Consider the following 23,227-nt stretch of genomic DNA (forward strand, 5'->3'; position numbering starts at 1 on the left):
TCCTCCTCCTCCTCCACCTCCACCTCCTCCTCCTCCTTCCTGTGAGTGAGGCACGTGGACACAGGAAGTCTTCAGACGACTTTTATTCTTCACAGACGAGCTGATGACAACAAGCAGGAAGCAGCGCGCTCTCTACTGTTCGACTTCCTGTCAACTCCACGGTAACGTTACCAGAGATGGAAGTAATAGATTACTTAACTCCTCGTCCATTTCTCTGTTCTTCAGACTGAGATGAACCGACTGGAGTTTAAAGGGTTAACCTCGTTAGTGATTTTCACAGTTTAGCTAATGAGCGGATGAGTCTACTGTACTTCTGTACTTTTACTTTACCTGTAACAGAGTATTTTTACGGCGTGATATCAGTACTTTTGTTTAAAGGTCCAGTCTGTAGGATCCACCCTCGCCTGTTCTGTAGAAACAGGATGGACATTAATATACAACAGGAAGTTTAGACGAAGTAATCTGATTGGACGAGAGTTGTTCCCTGACGTTACTGTACAGGTGACAGGAAGTCAAACTAACTTTGTTACCCGTTAAACATCGAGAACAGCAAACAGGTCTAATCTAAATAAGCGATCCAATAATTCAAGACGTCCAAAGCTGCTGTGCGCCGTCAGCTCAAAGCTCTGACCCTGACCCCCAGTGGTCCTCCGGGTCCTCCTTCACGTATCCCATCACGCTCTCGTAGGTTGGCGAGGCAGCATACTGGTCACACAGCGACCCCTGCAGGCTGGGAGCGCACACAGCTGACGTACTGATGAACAGCGAGCCATGTTTCAGCGGGAACTTCTTTCTGATGTTGCTGCCCATCGTGGGGATGAGGTACACCCTCCCCAGCAGGTCGTCGTCCCAGCGGTTGTCCCGGTCCCAAACCTCAAAACGGATCTGCCTGTGGAGGGAAGACACGTACAGAGGTATGTCATCGTGAAAGAGCATGCATGATATAACATACAACACATAGTTGGACCGGGTTGGAGCACAGCCTCTGGACCCACAGGGAATAACATCACGCCACTGAGGTGATTTACAGACTTCATCATCACGTCTACATCAGCCGTGTAGCTAACTGAACTGACTCAGCCCGAGATACCAGGAGCCAAACCCGGCAAGAAAACACCTGATAGACTGCTGTGTTCACTGTTAGACTGGACACTGCTGGTTCAGAGGTTCTGTTGCTGTGTTCACTGTTAGACTGGACACTGCCGGTTCAGAGGTTCTGTCGCCGTGTTCACTGTTAGACTGGACACTGCCGGTTCAGAGGTTCTGTCGCCGTGTTCACTGTTAGACTGGACTCTGCCGGTTCAGAGGTTCTGTCGCTGTGTTCGCTGTTAGACTGGACACTGCTGGTTCAGAGGCTGTGTTCGGTCCAACCGTGTTCACCAATCAGTATCCTATACCCATACCCATTTCATAGAGTCAGATTAGTAGATCTTATATTTACTCACTTTCTGTGCCTTAAGTTGACCGTTTCAAAGCGAATGAGGTAGTTCCAGGAAGGGAAGTTGTTGTTCCAGATCACCGGTGTCGTGGCTCCTTGATTACCATAAAAAACCTTAACGTATCCATCCGTCTTGGAGAAATATCCATCCCCCCACAGCCCCTCAGCACGGACTACCGTGACGTTCATCCGGGCCACGCCGGTCTCGCCGGGGCAGCAGTTGGCGTTGACCATGCGGTGTCCTTTGCAATGACACGCACAGCTCCGGCTCTGTTTGCCGATCTTGCAGCCGGACGGGCAACGGAGGGACTTGGCAGTTTTGCGGATGTATTCGCTGATGGCGCTACGTAGATTGGCCTTTAGGACGGGGTTTTCTCTCACCTACAGACCAGACACAAAGAGTTTAAGAAGGAATGGCTTCCTCTGAAACTAGTTAAGCTAACATCAACTCTAATATATTGAGGCTAAAGTTAAAGTCACCAATTCATCCATGGAGACATGGCTTAATTTTTGCATGGCACAGTACAATAATCATTTAATGCCTAAACACAACACCTTTGTTTGTTCCTCACCAGAAAGTGCAGGGATTTGAGCTGGTAGGACACCACACCTGGGACCCTCCTCAGGGAACTGAGCCACTTCTTGTACCCCGAGGCACTGTTGGGGGAGAACATGATGTCCCCTACATCCCCATCCCCTCCAAGAACCTCGATGTCCCGGTCAGAGAAGGCTTGGCTGAAGGTTGCTCCATTTTTTAGGGTCTTGCTCCTGTCCTTGCAGAATTTGGACTCAGCACTGATTTGGATACCTTTGATGACGGCGCTGGCTTCAACGGACAGGCAGTCACTCACAGTGTTGACAGACATCTTGCTCATCGAAGCCTCACAGGTCCGGATGGCGGTGATGGAGTGAGCTCGACCCCCGAGTTGAACCCTGCGGATGTAGTGGGTCCCATAGACAGAGATGAACTGTAGGAAAGCTGAACTGTTCTTGTGGTCGTAGGTGGAAGGAAGATTCTTCAGGGAATCCTCAAACTCTTTACTCAGAGGAGGGCTGGTGTGAACACGGAAGCTGCAGGTAAAGAAGGAGATAACGTTGATTTTCTTTTTTAAATTATGCACAACAAAATCAGGTGTCAGACTGTTTCAGAAACAATCCAACCCTATGGTCTGGAAGATATCCCACTGGACCAAAAGCCCATTTTCTGACAGCCCAGTATATGATACAAATGGCCAATGCTCCAAAGGCCCATTGTTCTGAAAATATATCACTTACTTGCTTAATTTCAACCCAATCCATGATCTTCTGACCATAACCAAGTAATTTTGGTGACTAAACCAACGAAACTATGAAAGTCAGCCTTTGGAGTTCGGCTTTCATTTTCGGGATAACGGACTGTCAGACTTTTTGGTCCAATAGGACATTTTTTGGACTGTTGAGGCTTCGGAATGATGTTCTGTTGGAACAATCATCAGTTCACCAACAATGTTCTTGACCTGATGCCTCATGTAACTGTTAGGAAAATGTTTGCACCGAAAGTAAGAATAAGAGCAAAACAACCAAACCTGTAGGGTTGAGCGAGTACTCGGCTGAAGTGTGTATCTATGGATAATGTATGAGTATCATCAGAGTAAATGGGGTCCATATTCGTTTTCTAATAAACAATAAATATCACAACTTTTATCAAAAAGAAGTTGTTCTGTAAATAGTTTTCTAATTAATATGCCGAGGCTATCAGGCTGAAATGAACAACTTCTAGTTAGTCCAATGGTACTCACTCATCCCGACCCAGTACTCACGTGTAGTATTTGCATTGAAAGTTGTGGGTGGTGAAGGAGAACTTGTCTTTTCTGCTGTGGCTCTCTGCAAATCGTGATGTTTTGGAGTGTGATCCTCCAACTGCAAACCCGCCAAGTCCAGGAAGACTGAGGCCCACCTGAGCCACATCAACAACAGGTACAGTGAGCGACTTACGTAGCCACATCATCAGAATCAAATAATTACAAAAACCTCTCACCTTCCAGCTGGCTGAGAGAGATGAACTTGTGTCTTTCATGACTGATTGGCTGGACTCGAATATTTTACTGCTCAGACTACGCCGGCAGTGCACCTAAAGCCAGAGAGGATGCTGGGTAATGCTGTACACCTTAACATGGCTAGGTTACAGTGAACAGAAAAGTCAAAACAGATTTGTCTCACAGCTCCACACATTTATGTGTCTCTACATTGTGGTGTCTTCTTCACTAACCTTGATCCTCCAGTCTTTGACTGCAACCGGCAGTTTCTGGGTCTGTTAGAGGAGGAAGGAAACAGTTCATCATCAGTCTGAGTTTGTGTTGAGGGGATTTCAAATTTGTCAAGCAGAGGTCTCATGTCCACATCCAGAGGTGGATTACAGTGTCAATATTAGGCCCCGTGTGATTTACACTAACATTTATGTCACGACTGAGCATTGCATGTTTGTTTTTATGCTGATGATACCATCTTATATAAATGTGGTGACATCTGTAGGTAGCAGACAAATTAAAATTAGGTTTGCACTCTTGATCTTCCAAAAGTTATTTGAGCTTCTGTTTTAAACATCTCCCAAAACAAAAAAAACGTTTTTCAGGTAATTCTGAGTGTTCTTGTCTAAATATGTAAAGTATATGTACGGAAATTAAAATGACTTGTGCACAGTTCTATGGTATTTGTACATGAAGTGAGTATTTAAATTTGATGCAACCTCGACTCCACTAAGACGACTGCACTTTTTACTCAACTACAGCTCAAGTTATTCTGCACATTAGGAAGTTCATCTTTCTATAAAATGCATCATTACACAATAAATGAAGACTCCCGACTGAATATGAAGTGAGTAAATGATCTCTGAGCGGTCTGACCTGGTTCAGGAGGCGGTTGTAGCACACGGTGCAGTTCCCCTGAGGCCCTCCGACCATGGAGTCCTGGACGTTGACCACGTAGGCTCCAGTGGTCGTCAACTTGACCACGTCGAAACCTTCACCGACCAGGTTGTGACCCGGTACGAACTGAGCCTGCTGACACTCGGTGAAGGAGGTCGTCTGACATCCCAGAGACCGAGGGAGGAAGAGGAAGAGGAGGAAGAGGAGGAGAAGGGAGGAGGAGAACATTGTAGATCTGAAAGAAAAGAAGTTGGGATGGAGTGTTAAAATGGTTTGATGCATGAAGAAAGAAGGAAAGACTGAAGGTTCTTCATCGTTACTGGACTGGATTCATCTGCAGATTATTTTCTGCAGACTTCAGTATCATCAAGTCCTCTGAGAGCTGATGGTTGACACTGTATGAAATCTAGAATCACACTTCTCAGTAGTTTGAGGGCTCGTTGGCTGACTGACCAAGAACGATGAATTTATGACGAGCTCGTGTTCTCTGACCGCAGGTCCACTTCCTCTTCCTGTCTGTAACTGAATGAAGTCAAAAAACGGACGACGACTCTTAAAACACTGTTAACCAGCACGTTCACCGAAGAACCATTTCAAACTTTTACTGAAGCTGTCAGCGTTGAAAATGACAATTAAAGAACATTTTTGATGGAGCTTCAATAAAGAACTGTTTGCACCAACGGTTCTTTGAAGAAGCTCTTTATAAAAAGTTTTTTTCTATGCCATCACTAAAAATGTAGTTTGCTTAAAATAATTCAGAGTACTCTGAAAACTGATTATATATTATTATAATATTTTAACAGTCACATGCAGCAAAAATCCCACTGAGCTGAGTTTATCTACATAACCCAACAAATAAAATACAGACTCTGAATGTTAGAGTTGATCTGTCGGACCGATTTAATGAAACAAAAACTGAATTTATTCAAGTTTAATTTGACAAATTTAGACTCAAAACTTTAAAAACAAGAATCAAATATTTAAATAAGTTTGGTAGTTTAACATCACAAAAATGTCAAATAAGTGATTTCACTATGCAAAAATACAAAAATACAAATACAAATATGAATATTGTTAAACCACCAAATTTAAATACTGATCACATGTAGTTCATGAATCGAGCTCAGGCCTCAATCAGAGTTTAAAAAACAAACCTTATTTTATAATAATATATATCAACATTAATCTGTGAAAACCAGAGAGACAAATGTTTGGATTAAACTTTTGAATTATTGAAATATTTTCACATACGGAAGTCAAGAACGGTGTTAGCAGTTTATTTTTGAACGCTGTAATCTGGAGATAACAAACATCTCATTATGAAGACACTTTGTGTCTTTTATGTAGAAATATAAAAAGAAGTTTCTGCTTCATCGCTGAACTCGTCAGACCTGCAGTTCACATTAATATCTACAGTTACAGTCATACTGATGAAGTACTGAAAGTCGTTCTACCTGCGGAGAGTTGATGTTGGCGATGACGATGATGAAGACTCACTGAGCTGAGAAAAGACCGCGGACGCTTTTTTAAAAACACTTAGTGAGATCACACCTCGACAAACTGCTCGTTATCTCACCTCGTTAACTTCCTCAAAGCAAACAGACAAAGAGAGACAGAGAGTTCTTAGAGTTACGAAGCGATCATGTGACTGAATATTTGTCCGTTTGTTTCAATCGAGGCTTTAAAAGATGAACCCAACTTTATTTCTTCCTGCAGAATCACAGAAAAACAAACCATCAGTATTTTTATGTTTATTTCTGTTTCTGTCACTTTGAAGACAAAATGTAATTTCCTTCAAAACTTAAACACAACACAGTCTGTAGCAGTGGAACCAAGAAGGAAACCAACCGGGCCTCAGGACGCTGACCCGCTGTAGCTCGGCTGCAGTTTCATGTGTTTCACGTGTTTCATGTGTTTCACGTGTTTCATGTGTTTTACGTGTTTCACGTGTTTCACGTGTTTCACGTGTTTTACGTGTTTCACGTGTTTTACGTGTTTCATGTGTTTCATGTGTTTCATGTGTTTCATGTGTTTCATGTGTTTCATGTGTTTCATGTGTTTCACGTGTTTTACGTGTTTCATGTGTTTCATGTGTTTCATGTGTTTTACGTGTTTCACGTGTTTCATGTGTTTCACGTGTTTCACGTGTTTCATGTGTTTTACGTGTTTCACGTGTTTCACGTGTTTCACGTGTTTCATGTGTTTCACGTGTTTCATGTGTTTCACGTGTTTCATGTGTTTTACGTGTTTCACGTGTTTCACGTGTTTCACGTGTTTCATGTGTTTCACGTGTTTCACGTGTTTCACGTGTTTCACGTGTTTCACGTGTTTCACGTGTTTCACGTGTTTCATGTGTTTCACGTGTTTCACGTGTTTCACGTGTTTCACGTGTTTCATGTGTTTCACGTGTTTCACGTGTTTCATGTGTTTCACGTGTTTCACGTGTTTCACGTGTTTCACGTGTTTCACGTGTTTCACGTGTTTCACGTGTTTCATGTGTTTCACGTGTTTCATGTGTTTTACGTGTTTCACGTGTTTCACGTGTTTCACGTGTTTCATGTGTTTCACGTGTTTCACGTGTTTCACGTGTTTCACGTGTTTCACGTGTTTCACGTGTTTCACGTGTTTCATGTGTTTCACGTGTTTCATGTGTTTTACGTGTTTCACGTGTTTCACGTGTTTCACGTGTTTCATGTGTTTCACGTGTTTCACGTGTTTCATGTGTTTCACGTGTTTCATGTGTTTTACGTGTTTCATGTGTTTCATGTGTGTTGTCATGTTTCAGAAGTCAATGTGTTTGTTTTTTTGATTGTACAGAAAAGTTCAATCATTAAACAATCAACTGAACTTTATTTCTTCCTGCAGTTACAGAAAATAGACTTCATTAGTCTGATATGATGAACTGAATATCTTCGAGTTTTAAACAAGCAATTAAGATTTAACAATAATTACTGAATGATCATTGGATTAATCGATCATGAAATAATCATTAGTTGCAGCCTCATTAAAAAGTACACAGAACATTTGATCACATGTTTCAAAGACAAATCTCTCTCCTGCTGCATTAATGATCATCAAGCTCCTCAGAGGACGGACAGAGAGAGGACGGACAGAGAGAGGACGGACAGAGAGAAGACGGACAGAGAGAGGACGGACAGAGAGAAGACGGACAGAGAGAGGACGGACAGCAGCAGAGCTGAGAGAGGAACCAGCCGAGCGCTTCCAGATGTTGAACCACTGACTGGTTGGCTATTGCCGGGCTGGCTGTTGCCGGGCTGGCTGGTGCCCGGCTGGCTGGTGCCGGGCTGGCTGGTGCCCGGCTGGCTGGTGCCGGGCTGGCTGGTGCCCGGCTGGCTGGTGCCGGGCTGGCTGGTGCCCGGCTGGCTGGTGCCGGGCTGGCTGGTGCCCGGCTGGCTGGTGCCGGGCTGGCTGGTGCCGGGCTGGCGGTTGCCGGGTTGGCTGTTGCCGGGCTGGCTGTTGCCAGACTGGCTGTTGCCGGGCTGGCTGTTGCCGATCTGGTGGTTGATCCAGGACTCGAACCTGGACACTCGGGTGTAGACTCCTGGGAAATTGGGGTCAGCACAGCCTTCTCCAAAACTTACCACTCCAACCACGACCCACCTAGACCCGTTCTTAACCACCAGTGGGCCGCCTGAATCCCCCTGCACAGGTCAGACATGTCGGTTATGACACCAGCACGAGTACAATTGGAAATACTTTGGCTCCATTGATTACTGTAGCTTTGAGTATGTTTGTTATCGGTTGATGAAGTGTTCTGCAGAGGTTCTCACATGGCAGGCGTCCTTTCCTCCTTCTTCCAGCCCGGCACAGATCATGTTGTTCGTGATTTCTCCATTATACAACCTGTTACACCGACTGTTGCTCACGATGGGAAGACTCACCTCCTGCAGCCTCTGAGGGGCAGGAAGGGGGACTGAAACAGAAAACAGCTTCATGTTAACGTTTGACATTTTTCACGTTGTCCTGACCCCCAACCATCATCCTGGTGACGTCACCTTGGTGACGGTGGAGGGGTCTCCCTGGATAAATTAGTCCCAGATGAAATGTGGTTCCCAAAAACCCCTAAGAGATGGAACACAAGGAGCTGTAGGACCTCACCCGGACCCCCTTCTGCTTGCCGGCAAGCATCAGGCCATAGTTAACGGGGCCAGCCAGGCACAGCCCTAAAGAATGATGTGGAGCTGCAGCCATGGGCGAGGCATAAGGGGTGGGTGCTTTGCACTCTGGGCAGCAGGCAAAGGCACGGACCGGACCATGCTTATTCTGGGCATTGGGCAAAAGGAGGATCCGACCCATAATCGAAGCCAGATTCAGGAGCAGCAATGCGGATTCCAACCTGGTTGTGGGACAACGGATTAGCTCTTTACCCTCGCAGGCGTGCTGGAGGGCCGTGAGGGTTTGACAGTCCAGTCTACATGTGCCTCCTGTGGGGAGGACTGAGGGAGCATGGAGGTGCCAGGGCTGTTGCTCCGAACCATCCAGTCATTGTGCAACCAAAGTGAGAGTTGTGTCTGCAGAAACAATCAGTTGCAGTCAACAATGCACGTTAAAAACAACTGAATGAATTCTCACCAATATCTCGGATTGATCCCCATCCGGTGACAAAGCTGGTTGTCCCGGCATTCAAGACGCTGCCGGCCGACGCCAGACACACCGGCCTGATGAAGTTGGTGAAGGTCACAGGTGAGGACAGCTGCAACAAGGACATGTCGTTGTTGTTCGTTGTGCTGTTAAACTCTGGATGGATGATGAACCGGGACACTCCGCGGGACACTTCGTTATTGTTCGGGAGCTGTTGGGTCTCACGTCCGAGGAAAACGGTGACACTGGATGTGCTGATGGGCTCACCGTTTCTGTATGAACGTCAGCAAAAGCAGAGGCTTCATTCTACGGGCTGTTTGGACAGGTGAAGTCATGTGACTGTGGAGGAGAGCTCACCTGAGCAGACAGTGAGCAGCAGACAGGACCCATTGGTCGTTGATCAGGGAGCCTCCACAGAAATGACGGGAGAACCGATGCAGACTGACCTGCCAGGGCCACGCACCTGCAGAAGCCGTCTCACCTCTCACGATCCTCGTGTTCCTCGTGTTGAGCGGCGCACTGCCACAAACTGAAGGAAACAGTGACACCATGTGACTGCTGGACATAGGTCAGTCTGTGAGGACGTCACAGAGACTACGTCCAGGTTTTAGACAGTCTGCGGGGACGTCATGGAGACTACGTCCAGGTTTTAGACAGTCTGCGGGGACGTCACGGAGACTACGTCCAGGTTTCAGACAGTCTGTCATGAAGATTTGAATAAATAAAGTATGAGGAAACTCACCGTCTGACGTTGCGTTGCTTCCTGTTGGACAGAAACAATGAGACTGTCAGATCAGAACTCGGGTTCGTTCGTTCTTTGTTTGTTGTTCTTCTTTTAAGGAAAGAATTTTGCAGAAACAACAAACACTTCCTTGAAAAATCTGAACTGACTGGTTGCTCCAGTTGTCATGATGTCATGATGACGGTGACGAAGATGAAGATGAAAGTTTCCAAGAAGTTAAAATGAAGAGACGTGCCATGTGACCAGTGAGGTATCATGTGACCTGTCAATCACACATGGCACATCTGTCGTTTGTTTAACGAACGTGTGATTAAATCTCCATCAGTCGCCTGGCTCCTGACTTATGCTAAGCTAATATAAGTATTCAGATCTTTTAGTTTACTGAAGATAGAAATACTCCATTACAAGTATGACATCTTCAATTTAAGTTTCATCAGAAAAATAAAGAATCAGAAATATTACAAGGATTAAAAATCATGTTCATCTGTCACAGTGCTGATCACGTTTTAGTTTTTTAAATACCTCAGTTTGTATTTAAGTCACTCCTGATCTTATTCAAGTTATTCAATGAATTCATTTTCAAAGAGAACTGATTGATAATTAATAATTGTTCATCTGGATTCACTTATTTTCATAAACATTAACTGATGTGAAGTATCCAAGTATCACTTCCTGTCAGCTAAAGTTTTCACATTTCTTCTTTAACATACAGTCGACAAAAACACGCCATAAAACAGAAACATGTTTATATATAGAATCAGTTTGTATATGTCAAATATTTCATATCAGTACTCACCTGTAACCATTAAAGTCACGAGCACGACACCACAAACCAACAGTTTGACCTCCATGATGTGACTGGACGTGTTGATCAGTCTGCAGAGACGAAAACCTGAATCTGTCTTATGTTCCACCTGACCTGTCAATCAAGACAGCCACGCCCCCAAAGATTACCTGCCAGGAAATCAGTCAATCAGCTGAGACTCATTTCTGCATAAGACTGTCTAAATCCTGGACGTAGTCTCCGTGACGTCCCCGCAGACTGTCTAAAACCTGGACGTAGTCTCTGTGACGTCCCCGCAGACTGTCTAAAACCTGGACGTAGTCTCTGAGACGTCCCCGCAGACTGTCTAAAACCTGGACGTAGTCTCTGTGACGTCCCCGCAGACTGTCTAAAACCTGGACGTGGTCTCTGAGACGTCCCCGCAGACTGTCTAAAACCTGGACGTAGTCTCTGAGACGTCCCCGCAGACTGTCTAAAACCTGGACGTAGTCTCTGTGACGTCCCTGCAGACTGTCTAAAACCTGTCAGTTTGGACTGTTGTTCACAAACTCGTCATTAGAGAGACTTTAAATAAACTGTAAACTTTGTCTGTCCAACAGTATAGTATGTAAATATATTACATATATTAAGGAACTGCAGTTTGTTTAATTTTATATGACATCACCAATCAATTAAAAAAATAATCTGTGTGTGAGTGTGTGTGTGAGTGTGTGTGTGTGTGTGTGTGTGAGTGTGTATGAATGTTTCAGAGACAAACTTCTGACTCAGCAGAAAAAGTTGCAGCGAAGGTCACACTGTTGTCACGACTCTGTAACCACGGCAACTTCAGGGCTGCTGCTGTTTGTTCGGTTTGTTACGTGAACGTAACATTAGCACAACAAACATCTTTGTCTCATTCAGATTCAGTCAAACTTTATTAACAAACACAGATGAATCAAATCAATAAATGATAATCGATCATCACTTCATGCTTCTCTCCGTCTGTTGTCTCCCCCTGCAGGTCGACTGTCAGACTGCAGCTGATGAAGTTTCACCTTCAGACAAGTTCAAGGGCACACACACACACACACACACACACACACACACACGCACGCACGCACACACACACACGCACACACACACACACACACACGCACACACACACACACGGTGGGATGTAACTACATATATTAACTTGAATACTTTGTTGTTTACTCGAGTATTTCTATTCCCTGTAACTTGAACTAATCTCTGACGGTCACAGTTTCTTTTGTCTGTCGAAGACGACAAATCAACAAATCAACAAATCAACCAATCACACGCTGATCAGAGATCATGAGGATGATTCAACAGCTGACTCTTCTTGAAGTTCCTCTGAGGATGAACCAGAACTTCAACATGAACAGAACAAACACAAGCTTCACTGTGCAACCAGCTGAAGCACCAACCTCCACACAACCTCCACACAACCTCCACACAACACTAGAAAACCAACCCAACACAAAACTACAAAACCCAGGGGACACCAGAAATAAACAATCCCGAACGTATCCTGGACCGGACCACGTGTGTTCGTGTCGCTGCATGTTGATCAGCGACAGAGCGACAGGTGGAGGAGAGCGACAGGTGGAGGAGGAGAGCGACAGGTGGAGGAGAGCGACAGGTGGAGACACTTCACCATAAATCACTCTGCAGAGAGGTGGAGTGCCGTTATACTCGATATCAGCACGGCTGGATTCAGTCAGTGCAGTTAATGTGTTATATAATATACTGTCTCATGACCGCCTCTCGTCCAATCAGATGACTCGGTGTGTCTTGTCTGGTTATGTTCAGTCACATTCATCTTTATTCATTTATGTAAATCTCTTCTTCCTCAGTACATCCTCCTCTTCATCACTTCCTGTTCCAACTTCAAACGTCTGGACGACAAACTGAGGACGGAGAGGCGCTGTCTCTTTATTAATAATTCATAAATCCTCTTCTCTGTCCATGCAGGGAAATAAAGGTTCTTAAATGGTTCTGCAAAGGTGGTTCTGTTTAACAAACCGCCCAGAACCAGAATATTAAACATTCTGCTTCAGACTGACTTCAGTGATCATCGAGTCCTCTGATGACGATTCATCAGCTGATGGCCGAAATCCAGAATCAATCAATCAATAAAAATAAACAATAAATATGAAGAACCTCGAGCTTGTGGGTTCTGAATGAAGTCAGTTCATGTTCTTCAACAGAACCATCGGATTTAAAACCAGAACAAGAACCGTTTAAAACAAGAACTTTAAAATAAGAACTTCTTAGAACTTGAAGGTACCATTCATGGTTCTTCAGGGGCTCTTCAAAGCAAGCTTCTGCCTCTGCATCAAAGGTTCTCTGTGGAACTGAAACGGTTCTTTACAGAACCTTTTTGATGTAACAGTTTCTGTGTGGATCTAAAAACAGTTTGTAACTCTGAAGAACCTTTTCTGGCTCCAGTTGGTACCTTTGTTTCTCTGAGCGCAGACTTCCAGCTGTGCCAGGTGTGTCTCACCTGTTATGTAACAGTCAGGTACAGACGCGCTCGCTCAGCCTGCAGACGGCTGCGCAGGGATTAACCTCACACTCCTTCTGTGGTGCTCAGCGGCGTGTCGACTTCCTGCAGGCGGTCCGACACACAGGAAGTCGACCAGTCAAAACTAGAAACTGTTTCCAAAATAAAAGACAAACGCTTGAGTCCGTAAAGAACTAATTCGTTCTGCACTGCGCTCTTATTTTGAAATAAAGGTGAAACATTGGCTGCAGGCACACAGGCAGCAGATTGTTGTTATGAAGTAAATGTGATTTTCTCTCAGCTGAAGCCAAAATCAATAACGCGTCTTCAAACTTTCCCACTCGAGGCTGTTTTTAGCTCCGAGCTTCTCACCAACGCTTCACACCTGAGAGCTGCGCTCAGCGTTTATTTTAAAACGCCTCCTGGAGGCACGTTCGCCTCCGAACGCAGCACAGTCACAGAGGCAGCGTGACTTTGTGCTGCTCGGTTTGACCTTACAGTATGAGGACGAGGACTTTATAAATATCCCACACTGAAACATTCTGCATATACATTTATACATATATACACTGTTTGTTTGCTTTGGACAGAACCGTGAAAACCTGCTGCTGGTTCTGATGTTTTGGACTGGATCATCAGGAGTCAGTGATGTCACTGCTGTCAAACAGGAGCTGAACAAACCTGCACAGGTACAGGACGACAGGTGAGGCCTGCAGGGAGAACACACAGCTCCTCACGAGCCTGCACACACTCTAAAACACTGAATGATGTGATGTGTGTCAGTGCTGGACAGACACTGGAGGACAGAGGACACTGAAAGTTTGACTTCATGGAGACTTTAAAGTTTCCAGATGTTTGACTTTAATAAAAGTACAAACACACAAAGACTTTTCCTTCGTGCACGTTTGTAACTTCCCTCCAGGCGTCATGTGTTCTTCGGGCTGCTGTCCAACGCTCAGACAATCAAATCTCTGTAGGCGCAGCAGCCTATAGGATTAGCCGCAGCAGTGGGCTGCATGCATACGGGCCTATACGGCACACATGCCTCATAAAAGCAACCAGCAGGGCCTCTCTGCAGGAAGGCCGACCCGCTTCATCCACGGCTGCCAAAAAAAGCCAGTCTGAAAATTACAGCTCAAGGTCAGCAGCTCCTCCTCAGAGAAAGACTGACGAGAAAGACTGACGAGAAAGACTGAAGAGAAAGACTGACGAGAAAGAGAAGAGAAAGACTGACGAGAAAGAGAAGAGAAAGACTGACGAGAAAGAGAAGAGAAAGAGAAGAGAAAGACTGAAGAGAAAGAGAAGAGAAAGACTGACGAGAAAGACTGACGAGAAAGAGAAGAGAAAGAGAAGAGAAAGACTGACGAGAAAGAGAAGAGAAAGAGAAGAACAAAGAAACAAACTGAAGGTAAAAAGGTTGAAACATTAAAAACTGTCAGCAGAGGAAAGAACTTAACTGCCCGTAAAGAATTCAAATCATTCATAATTTAATACCATAAATCATATTTGTGTCAGAGTGTAATCCCACTGTGTAACTGTGTTCAGCTGTACTCGAGTATTTGTTCTGATTACATTACTTCTGATCGGAAACTAGCGAGTCGACAACTTTGCTGACAGCCGAACATCACTTCCATGACGTGACTGAGCCTGTTTACCAGCTCGGGTCTTCCATACATGTGGGTACAAAATGAAAACATGGAGAGACTTATGTAACAACCTGAGCAGCACACTGTGCTTAATATGAAAACCTCTGAAAACGCTTCGATGCAAACTAAAAGAAATGAAACGTCAAAAACCTGATCACACATAAACACATAAATAAATAAATAAATAAACACATAAATAAATAAATAAATAAATACAAAATCAGATTACTGCAAACAGTGAACTCATGTTATATTTAAAGGGCCAGCGCAGTAAGATTACACATTTGGGTGTCATGATGAAAGTGTGCGTGCAGACTGATGATGAAGATGATGATGAAGATGATGATGATGAAGATGATGATGAAGATGATGATGATGAAGATGATGATGAAGATGATGAAGATGATGAAGATGATGATGATGATGAAGATGATGAAGATGATGATGAAGATGATGATGGTGATGAAGATGATGAAGATGATGATGATGATGATGATGATGATGAAGATGATGATGATGATGATGAAGCATGTTAAACTCACTGATTCGTGCAAAGCCAAAGAATCAGGAGGAAGTGAAACCACTTCCTCTGTGTGCATCAGCATGTACCGTAAACACTGATGACATAACAGCGTCGCATTCACATGTTACATTCACACCACAGCCTGCACACACACACACACACACACACACACACACACACACACACACACACACACACACACACACACACCGCCCCTCGGCTCCACACGGGCGGCCACAGAGGGGGACCGCCCCCTCCCCTGTGACGCGGCCGGCTCGTGCGCTGCGCCGTTACCGTACCGCCCGGAGGAAAGGCGCAAGGTTTTTTAGGGGGAGTGTCCCTCTGCTGCGGCACGCGTTCAATCACAGCCGGGAAAGGCCGCTGCTGTGCGGACACAAAGCAGCGGAGCGGCCGCCCCTCCTCCGGCTGCTGACACGCTGATGCTGTCAGTGATGTAATGCTGAACACAGGCTGATGAGTCAGCACAGAACCAGAACTCTGCATGGGCCACACAGAACCAGAACTCTGCATGGACCACACAGAACCAGAACTCTGCAGGAGACTGTGGACTTCACACAGAACCAGAACTCTGCAGGAGACTGTGGACTTTACTCAGAACCAGAACTCTGCATGGACCACACAGAACCAGAACTCTGCATGGACCACACAGAACCAGAACTCTGCATGGGCCACACAGAACCAATCCACCAATCTCCTGCAGAGTTCTGGTTCTGTGTGGTCCATGCAGAGTTCCATGGACCACACAGAACCAGAACTCTGCAGGAGACTGTGGACTTCACACAGAACCAGAACTCTGCAGGAGACTGTGGACTTCACTCAGAACCAGAACTCTGCATGGGCCACACAGAACCACCATGATTATCATCCATTACATTACTATAGATCATAAAAGCTGCAGCGTGAGCGTCTGACACCAAGTATTAAAGTACTGTGTACTGTGTGTACTGTGTGTACTGTGTGTACTGTATACTGTGTGTACTGTGTACTGTGTGTACTGTGTTGTCACTTCTCTCTGGATCTTTAGTTTCAGGACGTGTTCAGACTTGTTCACGTCTTCTCACACACACACACACACACACACACACACACACACACACACGTTGCAGTGTTGGAGAACATGTGTGTGTGTGTGTGTGTGTGTACAGTGTGTGGTCACATGTGTGTGTGTGTGTGTGTGTGTAGAGTTCATGTTATTCGTAACAGGAGCTGATTATTGTTCATGTTACATAAGAGTAATTTACTGTCAGTGTGTGTGTGTGTGTGTGTGTGTGAGACGTCTCGTTGACCATGCAGACAGAGACAGGGACAGAGACAGGGACAGAGACAGGGACAGAGACAGGGACAGACAGCAGGTTTACAGTAACAGTCTGTCATGAAGTATAACTGTGAAGTACTGAGAGTACTTTAGCAGAGTACTGTGTGTGTGTGTGTGTGTGTGTGTGTGTGTGCTGCAGTTAGAAACAGTTGGATGAACTCATGTTTTACAGATGTTCATGAGCTGTGTGATGATCTAACATTACACAAAAATCAGACATTACACAAAAATCAGATGTTACACAAAAATCTAACATTACACAAACTTCCATGGGACCCTCAGATGTCCCCTGGCGACCCTCTGCAGGGACCCGGGCCCTATGTTGGGAACCGCTGAACACGGTGTGCAGAGGTTAAAGTTCAAACTTTCAGACACAGGTGACCTCCAGGTGATTTAACGCGCGTGTCCGTGTGCGGGGCGCGCGTGCCGCCGTGTTTTCGCGGGCTTTTATCTCGCTCGCGCCGTTTGAAACTGACTGATGTTTTTTTTTCTTGAAGCCAAAATGGCGCCAGAGGCGCGCGCGCGCGTGCGCGGGGACCGGGACATGTGGGCGGGAAAATCCTCGTGCGCTTCTACTCGGGGGTTTCCGGCCGCCGTCCGCAGGGGCTGAACACGCGCGAGGAGCCGAGGCGGACAGAGCCGAGCCGAACCGAGCCGAGCCGGAGCAGCCAGCGACCAGGCCGACTTTAACCAGTTTCCGTCGGGCGGACCGGGCGGACCGGGCGGACCGGGCAGGGGTGGGCTGGGGCTCGGTACCGAAGAATGAGACAGCGCTCTTCCCGGAGGGCGCAACATGAACGGGGCCGTGTACATTTCGTTCTTCCAGGGCCAGCTGGAGTCCGTGCTGGAGCAGGTCGTGCAGCTCGCCGTGCAGGAAATCAGCAAGACGGTGGGCTCCAGCCTCAACACGCTGCTGCTGGAGACGGCCGTGAAGGAGCAGGAGAACCGCCGGCTCCGGCTCCAGATACAGTCGCGGGAGAGCCGCAGCAAAGCCAGCACCGACGCCGCGGACGGCGGAGGCTCTCCGGCGTCTGCTAAGAACAAGGCGGCGGGGGACGAGAGGGCGGACGGCGGCAGAACAAAGCCCGAGCAGCGGCAGCAGCAGCTACACGCCCCCGGAGGGCAGGGCACCGAGCCCGGCGTGCCCACCGACACACGCCGCCTGGAGCAGCGAGGACGAGTCGTGGGTAGGCACCGTTATACAACACACAGCAACACAACAACACACAACACACAACACAACACAACAACACACGCACAGACACGCACAGACACGCACAGACACGCAAACGAGTCCGTTTCCAGACACTCCCCCTGTCCTACGGTTGCGTAACGGTGCAGGTGATAAAAGCAAACGGGCCTGTCTGACACACCGAGCCGGACAAAGGGGCCTCAGTGCGGGCAGGCGGCAGAGGAGGCCCGGCCTCAGGAGCTCCACGCTGGAGGAGGAGAGGCAGGAGGAGGAGAGGCAGGAGCAGGAGAGGCAGGAGGAGGAGAGGCTGGAGCAGGAGAGGCAGGAGCAGGAGAGGCAGGAGAGGCAGGAGAGGCAGGAGCAGGAGAGGCAGGAGGAGGAGAGGCTGGAGCAGGAGAGGCAGGAGCAGGAGAGGCAGGAGAGGCAGGAGAGGCAGGAGCAGGAGAGGCAGGAGGAGGAGAGGCTGGAGCAGGAGAGGCAGGAGCAGGAGAGGCAGGAGAGGCAGGAGAGGCAGGAGCAGGAGAGGCAGGAGGAGGAGAGGCAGGAGAGGCAGGAGCAGGAGAGGCAGGAGGAGGGGAGGCAGGAGAGGCAGGAGCAGGAGAGGCAGGAGGAGGAGAGGCAGGAGAGGCAGGAGCAGGAGAGGCAGGAGAGGCAGGAGAGGCAGGAGCAGGAGAGGCAGGAGGAGGAGAGGCTGGAGCAGGAGAGGCAGGAGCAGGAGAGGCAGGAGAGGCAGGAGAGGCAGGAGCAGGAGAGGCAGGAGGAGGAGAGGCTGGAGCAGGAGAGGCAGGAGCAGGAGAGGCAGGAGAGGCAGGAGAGGCAGGAGAGATAGAGAGAAAGAGGGAAAGACTAAGAGAAAAGAGAAAGACTGACGAGAAAGAGAAGAGAAAGAGAAAGGAAGAGAAACGAGAATGAGAGAAAGACTGACCTGAAGAGAACGAGAAGAAGAGACGAGAAAGACTGACGGAAAGAGAAAGCAGAGAAGAACAAGAAAAGAAACAACACTGAAGGATTAAACGGTTTTGAACCTATAAAAACTGTCAGCCGAGGCAACGAACTTAACCTCGCCGCTAAGATTCAAAGCATTCATAATTATACCATAAACAATCATATTTTGGTGTCGAGTGTATCCCATGTGTAACTGTGTCAGCTGTCTCGAGAGTATTTGTTCTGATTACAATTACTTGATCGGAACTCGCGAAGTCGACAAACTTTGCTGGACGGCGAAACTCACTTTCCATGCGTGACTGAGCCTGTTTACCAGCTCGTGGTCTTCCATACATGTGGGTTCAAACATTAAACATGGAGAGAGGGACTTATGTAAACAACCTGAGCAGCCCACTGTCTTAATATGAAACAAACCTCTTGCAAAACGTTTCGATGCAAACTAAAGAAATGAAAAGTCAAAACCTGATCACACATAAAACACATAAACACATTAAACACTACACACCATAAATAAATAATACAAAATCAGATACTGCAAACAGTGAACTCATGTATTTTAAAGGGCCGCGCAGAAGTCGCGTACGCGTAAAGTAGCATTACCACATTTGGGGTCTGTGAATGATGAAACGTGTGCGTGCCCAGACTGATGATGAGATGATGTTGATGAAGTGATGAACGATGAAGATGATGAAGATGAGATGAAGATGATGAAGATGATGAAGTATGAAGATGAAGATGTGAAGATGAGATGAAGATGATGATTGAGATGATGATGATGCATGATTGATGATTGAGGCTGTGAGAAATGATGTTGATTGACGATGAAATGAATGCTGGATGCTGCATGATGATGAGATGATGAGATGTGATGAACGATGAAGACTGATGAAATGATGATGTTGAAGCGATGATTGACTGAGATTTGATGATGATGAAGATGATGGTGATGTTAGTTGATGATGAAGATGATTGAAGTGAAGATGATGAAAGATGATGATGTATGATGATGATGATGTAGATGATTGAGTGATGAAGATGATGAATGATGATGAGATGACTGAAGATGATGAAGATATAGATTGAAGATGATGAAGATGATGATGAAGATGATGAAGATGATGCTGCTGTATATGATAGATGCTGGATGTGATGATAGATGATGATGAATGATGAAGAGATGATTGAAGATGATGGTGTGATGGAAGTGATTGATGAAGATGTGATGTTGAGATTGATTGATGGATGCTAAAGATGATGAAGATGAATGAAGATGATAGCGATGTAGAGATGATGATGAAGGATGATGATGATGATGAGATGATGATGGTGATGAAAGATATATGATGATGCTGAAGATGATGAAGATTATGATGATGATGATGATGATGAGAGATGACGATGATGATTTGATCTGATGAAGATGATGAAGATGTAAGATGATGAAGATGATGAGATGATGATGAAGCATGTTAAACTCACTGATTCGTGCAAAGCCACAATCAGGAGGAAGTGAAAACCACTTCCTCTGTGTGCATCAGCATGTACCGTAACACTGATGACATAACAGCGTCGCATTCACATGTTACTTCACACCACACACACACACACCCACACACACACCACACACACACACACACACCACACACAACACACACACACCGCCCCTCGGCCCACACGGGCGGCACAGAGGGGGACCGCCCCCTCCCCTGTGACGCGCCGGCTTCGTGCGCTGCGCCGTTACCGTACCGCCCGGAGGAAAAGGCGCAAGGTTTTTTAGGGGAGTGTCCCTCTGCTGCGGCACGCGTTCAATCACAGCCGGGAAGGCCGCTGCTGTGCGACACAAAGCAGCGGGCGGCCGCCCCTCCTCCGGCTGCTGACACGCTGATGCTGTCAGTGATGTAATGCTGAACACAGGCTGATGAGTCAGCACAGAACCAGAACTCTGCATGGGCCACACAGAACCAGAACTCGTAATGGCACACAAACCAGAAACCTTGCAGGAGACTGTGGACTCTTACTCAGAACGAACTCTCGGACTGGGCCACCAGAACCAGACTCTGCATGGACCACACAGACCAGAACTCTGCAGGAGACTGTGGACTTCACTCAGAACCAGAACTCTGCATGGGACACCAGAACCAGAACTCTGCACTGGACCCACACAGAACCAGAACTCTGCAGGAGACGTGGAACTCAGAACCATAACTCTGCAGGAGACTGTGGACTTCAACACGAACCAAACTCTGCAGGCCACACAGAACAGAATCTGCAGGGCTGTGGACTTCACACAGAACAGAAACTCTGCATTGACCACAACAGAACCAGAACTCTGCAGGAGACTGTGGACTTCCAACACCAGAACTGCAGGAGACTGTGGACTTCACTCATGACCAGAACTCTGCGGCCACCATGATATCATCCATTACATTACTATAGATCATTAAAGCTGCAGGTGAGCGTCTGACCCAAGTATTAAAGTACTGTGTACTGTTTACGTGTACTGTGACTGTGTACTGTACTGTGTTACTGTGTGTACTGTGTGTACTGTGTGTACTTGTATACTGTGTGTACTGTGTATACTGTGTGTAGTGTTACTGTGTGTACGTGTATACTGTGTGTACTGTGTGTACTGTGTACTGGTTACTGTGTTTACTGTGTTTAACTGTGTGTACTGTGTACTGTGTACTGTTGATGTGTGTATGTGTGTACTGTTATACTGTGTGTACTGTGTACTGTGTGTACTGTGTTGTCACTTCTCTCTGGATCTTTAGTTCAGGACGTGTTCAGACTTGTTCACGTCTTCTCTCACACACACACACACACACACACACACACACACAACGTTGCAGTGTTGGAGAACCTGTGTGTGTGTGTGTGTGTGTACAGTGTGTGGTCACATGTGTGTGTGTGTGTGTAGAGTTCATGTTATTCGTAACAGGAGCTGATATTGTTCATGTTACATAAGAGTAATTTACTGTCAGTGTGTGTGTGTGTGTGTGTGTGTGTGTGGACGTCTCGTTGACCATGCAGACAGGACGAGACAGGGACAGAGACAGAGACAGAGACAGACAGAGCAGGTTTACATAACAGTCTGTCATGAAGTATTACTGTGAAGTAATGGAGTACTTTAGCAGAGTACTGTGTGGTGTGTGTGTGTGTGTGTGTGTGTGTGTGGTGTGTGCTGCAGTTAGAAACAGTTGGATGAACTCATGTTTACAGATGTTCATGAGCTGTGTGATGATCTAACATTACACAAAAATTCAGATGTTACACAAAAATCCAGACATTACACAAAAATCAGATGTTACACAAACTTCCATGGGACCCTCAGATGTCCCCTGGCGACCCTCTGCAGGGACCGGGCCCTATGTTGGGAACCGCGCTGAACACGTGTGCAGAGGTTAAAGTTCAAACTTTCAGACACAGGTGACCTCCAGGTGATTTAACGCGCGTGTCCGTGTGCGGGGCGCGCGTGCCGCCGTGTTTTCGCGGGCTTTTATCTGCTCGCGCCGTTGTGAAACTGACTGATGTTTTTTTTTCTTGAAAGCCAAATGGCGCCAGAGGCGCGCGCGCGCGTGCCGGGGACCGGACATGTGGGCGGGAAAATCCTCGTGCGCTTCTACTCGGGGGTTTCCGGCCGCCGTCCGCGGGCTGAACACGCGCGAGGAGCCGAGGCGGACAGAGCCGAGCCGAACCGAGCCGAGCCGGAGCAGCCAGCGACCAGGCCGACTTTAAAACAGTTTCCGTCGGGCGGACCGGGCGGACCGGGCAGGGGTGGCTGGGGCTCGGTACCGAAGAATGAGACAGCGCTCTTCCCGGAGGGCGCAACATGAACGGGGGCGTGTACATTTCGTTCTTCCGGGCCAGCTGGAGTCCGTGCTGGAGCAGGTCGTGCAGCTCGCCGTGCAGGAAATCAGCAGACGGTGGGCTCCAGCCTCAACACGCTGCTGCTGGAACGGCCGTGAAGGAGCAGGAGAGAACCGCCGGCTCCGGCTCCAGATACAGTCGCGGGGGAGCCGCAGCAAAGCCAGCACCGACGCGCCGGCGGCGGCTCTCCGGCGTCTGCTAGAACAAGGCGGCGGGGGACGAGAGGGCGGACGGCGGCAGAACAAAGCCCGAGCAGCGGCAGCAGCAGCTACCCGCCCCCGAGGGCAGGGCACCGAGCCCGGCGTGCCCACCGACACACGCCGCCTGGAGCAGCGAGGACGAGTCGTGGGTAGGCACCGTTATACAACACACAACAACACAACACAACAACAACACACAACAACACGCAACACAACACACGCAACAGACACGCAAACGAGTCCGTTTCCAGACACTCCCCCTGTCCTACGGTTGCGTAACGGTGCAGGTGATAAAAGCAAACGGGCCTGTCTGACACACCGAGCCGGACAAGGGGCCTCAGTGCGGCAGGCGGCAGAGGAGGCCCGGCCTCAGGAGCTCCACGCTGGGGGGAGAGGCAGGAGAGGAGAGGCAGGGAGGAGAGGCAGGGAGGAAGGAGGAGGCGGAAGGAAGAGGCAGAGGAGGAGGGGCAGGAGGAGGAGAGTCGGGAGGATGCGCATGAGTGAGAGAGGCAGAGCGGGCCAGCAAGACACTTTTAAATTTGT

The 23,227-nt window shown here is 47.4% G+C and overlaps 3 protein-coding genes across 4 annotated transcripts in view; 1 reads left to right on the plus strand and 2 right to left on the minus strand.

Annotated features, from left to right (window-relative positions):
* Nucleotides 1-65: 65 nt before the first annotated feature.
* On the minus strand, nucleotides 66-6,258 carry prf1.3 (perforin 1.3). Of its 2 annotated transcripts, XM_027276305.1 has the most exons (8): nucleotides 5,796-6,258; nucleotides 4,321-4,576; nucleotides 3,687-3,728; nucleotides 3,456-3,548; nucleotides 3,238-3,374; nucleotides 2,011-2,509; nucleotides 1,446-1,819; nucleotides 66-889 (listed from the first exon to the last, which is right to left on the minus strand). In XM_027276305.1, the coding sequence occupies exons 2-8, from the start codon at nucleotides 4,567-4,569 to the stop codon at nucleotides 619-621; spliced, it is 1,665 nt and encodes a 554-aa protein (XP_027132106.1). In that variant the 5' UTR covers nucleotides 4,570-4,576; nucleotides 5,796-6,258; the 3' UTR covers nucleotides 66-618. The 2 variants fall into 2 exon arrangements, with proteins under 2 accessions (XP_027132106.1, XP_027132105.1); XM_027276304.1 differs by lacking the exon at nucleotides 5,796-6,258 and having other exon boundaries at nucleotides 4,321-4,974.
* On the minus strand, nucleotides 5,792-10,581 carry LOC104937928 (chymotrypsin-like protease CTRL-1). The gene is made up of 7 exons (XM_027276246.1): nucleotides 10,482-10,581; nucleotides 9,686-9,706; nucleotides 9,301-9,472; nucleotides 8,935-9,215; nucleotides 8,133-8,275; nucleotides 7,584-8,003; nucleotides 5,792-5,842 (listed from the first exon to the last, which is right to left on the minus strand). The coding sequence occupies exons 1-7, from the start codon at nucleotides 10,534-10,536 to the stop codon at nucleotides 5,792-5,794; spliced, it is 1,143 nt and encodes a 380-aa protein (XP_027132047.1). The 5' UTR covers nucleotides 10,537-10,581.
* A 5,902-nt stretch (nucleotides 10,582-16,483) lies between these two features.
* The window catches only part of LOC113744965 (uncharacterized), an 18,127-nt gene continuing 11,383 nt past the window's right edge, over nucleotides 16,484-23,227 (plus strand). Inside the window, exon 1 of the mRNA XM_027276312.1 lies at nucleotides 16,484-17,667. Within this exon, the coding sequence (XP_027132113.1) occupies nucleotides 17,274-17,667 (394 nt within the window). The 5' untranslated portion in view covers nucleotides 16,484-17,273. The remainder of the gene's footprint in view (nucleotides 17,668-23,227) is intronic.

This window comes from Larimichthys crocea, unplaced genomic scaffold, assembly GCF_000972845.2.
Source record: "Larimichthys crocea isolate SSNF unplaced genomic scaffold, L_crocea_2.0 scaffold33, whole genome shotgun sequence".
In the NCBI taxonomy this organism is placed as follows: domain Eukaryota; kingdom Metazoa; phylum Chordata; class Actinopteri; family Sciaenidae; genus Larimichthys; species Larimichthys crocea.